This window comes from Sus scrofa, chromosome 14 (assembly GCF_054392235.1).
Source record: "Sus scrofa isolate SSC_HxYL_T2T_F1_AM1 chromosome 14, Sscrofa_HxYL_maternal_Yorkshire_Landrace_v2.0, whole genome shotgun sequence".
Taxonomy (NCBI): domain Eukaryota; kingdom Metazoa; phylum Chordata; class Mammalia; order Artiodactyla; family Suidae; genus Sus; species Sus scrofa.
Window position 1 is genome coordinate 44,045,785 of NC_139396.1, and position 7,433 is coordinate 44,053,217.

The 7,433-nt window shown below is 58.6% G+C and overlaps 2 protein-coding genes across 11 annotated transcripts in view; one reads left to right on the forward strand and one right to left on the reverse strand.

Annotated features, from left to right (window-relative positions):
- POLE (DNA polymerase epsilon, catalytic subunit) overlaps positions 1–1,206 on the forward strand; it is a 55,983-nt gene extending 54,777 nt beyond the window's left edge. The window contains exon 49 of the mRNA XM_021073944.2: positions 98–1,206. Coding sequence (XP_020929603.2) covers positions 98–211 — 114 coding nt within the window. The 3' untranslated portion in view covers positions 212–1,206. The remainder of the gene's footprint in view (positions 1–97) is intronic.
- A 1,999-nt stretch (positions 1,207–3,205) lies between these two features.
- P2RX2 (purinergic receptor P2X 2) lies at positions 3,206–6,767 on the reverse strand. Of its 10 annotated transcripts, none has more exons than XM_021073949.2 (12): positions 6,551–6,767; positions 6,098–6,233; positions 5,921–5,992; positions 5,720–5,795; positions 5,552–5,648; positions 5,304–5,384; positions 5,039–5,177; positions 4,523–4,653; positions 4,193–4,283; positions 4,009–4,074; positions 3,859–3,936; positions 3,206–3,666 (listed from the first exon to the last, which is right to left on the reverse strand). In XM_021073949.2, exons 1-12 carry the CDS (start codon positions 6,730–6,732, stop codon positions 3,562–3,564), a joined length of 1,254 nt encoding a protein of 417 aa, XP_020929608.1. In that variant the 5' UTR covers positions 6,733–6,767; the 3' UTR covers positions 3,206–3,561. The 10 variants fall into 10 exon arrangements, with proteins under 10 accessions (XP_020929608.1, XP_020929607.1, XP_084849553.1 ...); XM_021073948.2 differs by having other exon boundaries at positions 6,098–6,242; XM_084993427.1 differs by lacking the exon at positions 4,009–4,074.
- Positions 6,768–7,433: the final 666 nt, after the last annotated feature.

The window sequence follows — 7,433 nt, forward strand, 5'->3', positions numbered from 1 at the left end:
TGCCCACACCTGCCTTTCTCCTTAATTGCCTGGCCTCGCACTTGCATCCCTGCGCCTCCTCTGGGACTAGGTCTCACTGCGACTGGCCTTCCTCTAGGTATTCATGGAGCAGATTGGAATCTTCCAGAACATTGCCCAGCACTATGGCATGTCGTACCTCACGGAGACCCTAGAGTGGCTGCTGCAGCAGAACCCCCAGCTGGGTCATTAGCATGCTGGACAGTGCCCGTTCTCTGCACCTAAGAAAACCATCCTCAGGAGGCTTTCGGGGAGTAAGACACACGTCCCAGAAGAGGCAGGAACCAGCCAGAGCAGGAAGTGGCTCCACCTACAGGTTCCAGGGCCCCAGCCTCGGTCCAGGGCAGCCCTCTCCAGGCCCAACAAGCGTGTCCATAAGGGCTCCCAGGGCATGTTTCTTGCTGGTGGAACACTATTGCGGCTGCTGCTGCAGGGCCCCTGGCAGCCCCAGTCCTTCTACCCTCCCCTCTGCTGCCCTGCGGTCCCCATGGAGGTCTTCTGTTTGAGCTGAGATCCTAAAGTGGCAGAACCCAGGCAGACCCAGACATTTCCTGTACACTAAGATCTGGGGCTTGGGCTTCTCTGTCTGTGGAGACTAACGGTCAGAATGGGGTTTACAGAGGTGTTCCTGTTTTGGCACAATCACCTTGTCTGCAGTGATGGGACTGGGCCGGTGGCAGAACAGCTGAGGGAAGGAGGGTCTTGGCCTGGGGCTGGGCCACAGTGGGGCCTGGGAGGGGGCAACCACAGCAGGAGGCCTGGGAGCACAGGGGAGGGGTGAGGCGCACCGTTATCCCGGATTTTGACATCATCTGCTAGCACCTGGACTCGAGAATGTATTTCTTCACATGCAAGACTATGTTTTTTCCTGTAGTCACAGGCGGCTCTGTTCTTGCTTCTCAGCCTCAGGGATCAGTCCAAGACCTCTGACCCCCCAGGGCCTGCCAGGTATCCGACTGTCCAGAGGCAGAGGGTCCTTAGGCTGTGCCACCTTTAAAATGGAACACTTAGCACTGGTTTGCTCGGGGCTGGGGCTGCCCTGCTTTCCCTTCCCGGTCAGGCTGGGCAAGAGCAGTGGGCTGGGCTAGGAGGCTGCCTTCCCACCGTCTGGGGAAACTTTTGCTGGATGTGAGTTTTTCCTTCCACTTTGCCAACAGCCCCAGAACATAAAACCAGCTCTGCACCTTGTTTTTTTTTTTTTTTTTTTTGTCTTTTGTCTTTTGTCTTTTTGTTGTTGTTGTTGTTGTTGTTGCTATTTCTTGGGCCGCTCCCGTGGCATATGGAGGTTCCCAGGCTAGGGGTTGAATCGGAGCTGTAGCCACCGGCCTACGCCAGAGCCACAGCAACGCGGGATCCGAGCCGCGTCTGCAACCTACACCACAGCTCACAACAACGCCGGATCGTTAACCCACTGAGCAAGGGCAGGGACCGAACCCGCAACCTCCTGGTTCCTAGTCGGATTCGTTAACCACTGCGCCACGACGGGAACTCCTGCACCTTGTTTTTAACTAAATGTAATTGGAAATAGAAAAAGAAAATCCAGGAGTTCCCATCATGGCTCAGCAGTAATGAACCTGAATAGGATCCATGAGGACACAGGTTCAATCCCTGGTCTCAGTCCATGGGTTAAGGATCCGGCATTGCCATGAGCTATGGTGTAGGCAGACAGCTGCAGCTCCGATTGGGCCCCTAGCCTGGGCTTCCATATGCCACAGGTGTGGCCGTAAAAAAGAAAAACAGGCAGATTGGCAAGGCAACAAACACATTAAATGTGAATCATCAACTCAGAAACCCCAAATGGGTGGGTATTGGGGGCCCCACTGTTGGCTCCAGAACCTAGTTTAAATTCGTTCTTGTCGTCTAATTGATGCTTTGAATTTTTCTTTTAATTTACACTTTTAACTTTCACATTTCTTAAAAGTTTTACTGTGTGTATGTATGTGCTGCCCCTTGGTGTCTGGAAAGAAGGAAGGAAACTGACTGAGGTCTGTCCATCTGGGTTTGCTGGCCCCTGGGTACCGCCTCCCAAGCACGACCAGGCCCAGTAACTACAGGAAACCCGACTCTGCTTGGAGGCGATGGAGCCCATCAGCTCCCAAATGGAGATTAAATCAAATTAGAACTGGGTGAGAGGGGAGGGCTAACCAGCCTTCCTGGAAACAGAGCTGGAAAAGTCCCAGGAGAGCAAGGATGGGGCTGTGTGCCCATCCCCACTGCACAGTTCCCTCTGAGGTCAGCCTGCCCTGGAGGAATTTGGGGCAGTGGGGGGTCCCAGGGTCACTCTCAAGCTTGGGGAGGGAAACCTGAGCCTCTGGCCCTGGTTCTTGAGCTGCAGCCCAGCCCCAACTGGAAAAGCCAGTTTCTCTAAAACTGTAGCTAGATGTCTGTGAGCCAGACACTCCGGATGTCATAGGCATTTGGATTACCCCTGGAGCTGAACTTTCAGGCACAGGAGAATCTGCAGGGGTGGCTGGGGAGCTTCTCCAGGGTTTGCTGGCTCCAGTGAGTGGTGCTGGCCCAACTGACAGGAATGGGGGCCAGCTCTGACCTTGGGAGTGAGTGATGGGGTCACAGGGGAGACCGTCTGTGGGAGGCACTGGGCCTTAGGACTGTGCACTCGTCTTCACCATTGCAGGAAGAACCACCTCAGGTCCAGTTCTGGTGTCCTCAGAGCAGGGCCTGAATGGGCAGAGCTGCTGAATGGAGTGACCCCGTAGCATCCAAGGATGTAACCAGATTACCAGGGGGCCTGAGCCTGCTAGTGCCAGCTCCCCACATTCCTCCAGCCCTGCACCAAAGCCCTTCGTCTGCCCCCACTTTAAGTAGAGCCTCAGGGCCTAGAGGGACTTTCTTAAGACCGACCTAAGCTTTGGATCTTCTTGGTTACAACTCCACCTCCTTCCTGGCTTTTTTCCCCAAGAGGCACCATCCTTTTCCCATATTTTGAAGTTTGGGATCTGGGGTGACCCCTGCAAGAAGCTGGTAAAAGCATTAGGGGTCGTCATACGTTCTTAGCCTGTGTGGCCCCCAGGTCAGACATGACTAACCTGGCTGGACATGGGGGTAGCAGTCAGTCCACACACTGCACTCAGAACCAAGTACTCCACAGCCCCATACCCAGGACCTGCCACTGCATGTTTGTCTTAAGAGCCTCAAGATGCTTTTCTCCAAAGACAAGGCCAGAAGGTTCTGGTCACAGGTTTATTGGACTCAGTATGTGATTTCTTGGCTATGAGGTGAGCAAAGGATTGGAGGGTGGGGAGCAGCTGGGGAGAAGGTGGAGGTGGAACTTGCCCCCTCTAGGCCCCTGGGCAGTTGGGAGAAAAGACAGAGGGCAGGCGGGAGCAGGGGCCCCCCACTTCAGGTCACCCCACTGCCTGGTTGCACAGGGGTCCTTTGGCTGCTGGTTTTGCCAAGGTGTATGGGCAGGGCCCAGGTCTAAGGTCCCAGCCGTGCTCCTGGGGACTGTCTTGGGACCAAAAACTTCAGGGGCTCCGATAGGCCCAGGTCTCCGGTGCCACGTGATAGAAGGCAGGAGGGGGCTCAGAGCTGGGCCAGACCTCGGGCGTCTGTGAGTGTGCAGTCCTGTTGGGAAGGCTCAGAGGCGCAGAGCCCTGGTCCTGCACCCCCGCCAGGAGCATCCACCATCTGCTCAGATGGGGCAGAGGTGGGGCAAGGCCGTGGAGGTGGGACAGCCAGGACCTGGCTCTGCCCCTCACCCCACAGCTGGCCTGCCAGCCCTGGGAGTGTGGAGCAGGGACCAGGTGGGGGAGGCGCCTGGCCCAAAACAAGGGCCAGGATCACAGGCCAGCTACCTGAGGAGTGCCTCGGTGTACACACCTTGTCAAATTTCTTATGGCTGTAGACCTTGTTTTTGTTCATGAATGTTAGCAGGATCCAGTCACACAGGAAGGAGCCCTGAGACAGACAAGACCGCTGTGTAAGGGCCTGGCAGCCCCCCCACCCCCAACCCTAGCGTGCATGCCTTACCACCCCAATGGAGGTCAGCGCTGTGGCCAGGTTAATGATGGTGGGGATCAGGCTGAACTTCCCTGCCTGGGGGCAAAAAGGCCACCTTAGATGGTCCAGGAGCAGGGCTCCAGGGAGGAGTGGAGTGTGGGGAGATGGAGGGTGGGCCAGCCCAAATCCCAGGTGGCAGAGTGGGTTGGTTTACCTGTCCATGAACGATGACATCAATTCGGATCCCGTAGGCTTTGATGAGTGTGCGGGTGCTGCTGCCGTTTATTCTATAATACTTGGCGAACCTAGGACGGAATGACCCAGAAGCACATCAGACCCAGGGTGGAATGGCCTGGATGTGCGAGCCCTGGCTCCCTGACCCTGAGGGGCATAACAGTGGGTGCACCTGTTGCCCAGTCGAGCAGCTCCAAGGCTGCTGACCACAGGCACCTCTGAGCCTTTGGGCATCTGCCTTTTTTAGCTCCTGGACCTCCACAGGCAGGGCAGATGAGGACCCAGCTATCCCTAGGCTACTGAAAGTTACCTGAAGTTGTAGCCAGATGAGGCTGGGATGTGCTTGGGGTCGAGCCTTCGGAAGGAGTACTTGGGGTTGCACATGGATGCTGACAGGTCCAGGTCACAATCCCAGTTGATAATGACACCAATGACACCACCCTGCCCAGAGGTGGGCACAGAGACAGTGCCAGGATCCACTCAGAGGGGACCTTCAAGCCCTGAGGTCCTGCTAAAGGCTGTGCATGGGACACATACTATGGGGCATTCAGGGCAGAGAGCTGGGGAGGGAGACTTGTTGAGTGCCCTGCTTCCCAGGCAGGGGTGCCAGCAGCCAATGGTGTGACTAGGAGTCAATAATTTAGCAGGAGCCATGCAGCGACCAGATGGGTCAGCTGATCATGTTTCTCTTTCCTCTGCCCAGTCAGAGCCAAGGCTGGCCAAGACTGCAGAGGGACTGGGCTGTAACGAGACCCGTTGAGGGCCAGTGGGAGCCATCACCTGCACGGGCAACTGTCCAGCCCACTCTCCCTGGCTTCACCCTCACCGTGTGCGCCAACTCTGTGAAGTTTTCCCCTGCCTGCTCCACAATGTAGCCCAGCTTGAAAATGGGGCAGTAGAGGTCAGAGACCTCGTGGAATGTGCAGTGTCTCAAATAGCCATCCTTCCGGTTCTCGATGTTGCCCCTAAGGACAGAGCCCAGCAACATCAGATGGGGAGAGGGCAGAAGCCAGCCACACACCCCCAAACAACACATTCCAGGAGGCAACTTCCACCAGTCCTGCCCTTGTCACCACACCCTGAAGACTTACTTGGAGAACTGGAATTTGGGGTAGTGGATGCTGTTCTTGATGAGGATGGTGAAATTTGGGGCCATCTTGCCGAGAAATTGGCTGAGGAGGCACAGACTAAGTGTGTTTAGTCGTCCCTCCTCCCCCAGCCTCCTTGGCTGCGAGGTCCTCCCCTCCCCTCACATCCTGGTTCTGGTGGATGAGGAAAAAGGAGCAACTGCAGAGTCGCGCTTGGTCCCAGGTGGGTGGGGGTCACCGGGCATGCACACCTGACTGAGGCGCCATCCTCCACTGGGCACCAGCCAGACACCTCGCAGGTCTTGGACGGCCCGTGGTAATAAGGTACGCAGCGCCCGGTCCGCAGGCCTGCGGGCAGACTCACGCTCAGGAGGCGAGGGGCGCCGCCCCAGCCCTGCCCCCAGCTGGCGCACACTGACCGTTTCCTAGCATATCCAGCTGCCCAGCCACGCAGTCCTCGTCCGAGTCGCAGGTGGCATTTCTGACCCTCATACTCTACGAGGGGGAGACTGCTTGGTCAGGGGCACGACACCCTTTGGCCCCAGGCCACCTTGGTTGGTGCAGCTGACCAGGCAGGTCCCCTCCCTCCCACCCCAGCTCTGCTCTCGACCCAGCCTCACCTCCGCGCAGGTTCCGAGGGTCTGGAAGGAGGTGACCTCGATCCTGGTGATGATGCTGAACACGCTGCCCCCCTAGCCTCAAAAAGAAGAGACAGTCGGCCCGAGGGGGCAGCTCCGCCACCGCTCGGTCCCACCCTCAAGGTGCGCGGGGTACCGCGTGGGGCCCGCTTGGCGCACCTCGGGGGGTTTCACGTACTCCTCCACGTCCCACACTTTGTGCTCTGACAAGGTGAGACCTTTGACCTTGGTGATGACGGAGCTTTCCGGGCCGGTCTCGCTGTCCTGGTAGCTCTTCTGCACGATGAACACGTACCTGTGTGGACTGGCAGGGTCGGGTCTCGAGGAGACCCCGGGCAGGCCCAGGACGCCTCCCCAGCTCCGCTCAGGCCGGATTGAGGCTGCGTCACCGCCTCTTCTCGGAGGCCAGATAGGGTCTGCGGGGCCAAAGGGGCCAGCCGGGGCCCCCAGGTGTTCTCCACCCGCCTGCGCCCCGTTCTCCTTGCCCAGCGATCTTCTCGCCTCCAGCCCAAAGCAGACTCTCCAACCTGGGACGTCCTAGCGGCCCCTTCCCCGGCCCTCGCCCCCTACCCCGGGCTCCCCCTCCCCGCTCCCGGCCCCGCGCGCACCCACCACACGAAGTAGAGCAGAATGAGCAACTGCACGGTGCGGTACACGATGCCCAGGCGCCGGTTCTTCACCACGATCACCTTGGGTGTCTCGTAGTCCCAGAAGGCGGACCAGCAGCCTCGAGCCAGGCGCCGGGCCGCGGCCGCCCCGGCTGCCGCGGGGGACTTGGGCTCGGCGGCCGCCATGGCCCCGCAGCTCGAGAGGCTTGGGACGTGGCACCGGCCCTGAGGGCTGGGGGCGCGGGCTTGGGGGGCTCCGGTGGGCCCGCCTCCGGGGCGTGGCCTCGCGCGCCCCGCCTCGTCCCGCCCCAAACCAGGTTGGTCCCGGACAGGAGGGCGCCTGGCAGAGACGCTCCGCGCACCTGGCAGGTGTCACCAGGTGGATCCCCAGGCGGGCAGAGGCTGCGTCGCGGCAACGCTCGCCCCAAGCCGGCTCAAGGAGGCGTGGAGACTGACCAGACCCGCGCCGCCCTGGGGAGGACGCTTAATTTGCGGGAGGAAGTCGCGACTGGGCACCGCCTGCATCCTCAGCGTCTCCACCGTGTCTCATGTGCAGCGTACAGTAAACCCCAAGAGCAATTCCTTAACAAAATGTATAATTTCCCCAATTTTGTTGGGATACAATCGACATGTGAAGTTATGTAAGTTTAAGGTGTGCAACGACGTGATTTCCCAAGGGCAATCCTTGATTGGTGCCCACAGTTCTCCGCAGCTGGGTAAAGGCACACTGCCTCCAAGGTTCAAAAACCTGGATCCTTTGGAGTTCCCGTTGTGGCTCAGCGGAAACGAATCTGACCACTATCCATGAGGATAGGGGTTCAATCCCTGACCTTGCTCAGTGGCTCAGGGATCCTGTGTTGCCCTGAGCTGTAGTGTAGGTCGCAGAT

Coding starts and splice junctions, on each gene's coding strand:
- P2RX2 (XM_021073945.2), bottom strand. CDS start 6,732: ATGGCGGCCGCCGAGCCCAAGTCCCCCGCGGCAGCCGGGGCGGCCGCG. Junction 5,178..5,303: donor CCCAAATTCCAGTTCTCCAA/GTAAGTCTTCAG, acceptor CTCTGTCCTTAG/GGGCAACATCGAGAACCGGA. Junction 4,284..4,522: donor TCATCTGGCTACAACTTCAG/GTAACTTTCAGT, acceptor ATTCCGTCCTAG/GTTCGCCAAGTATTATAGAA.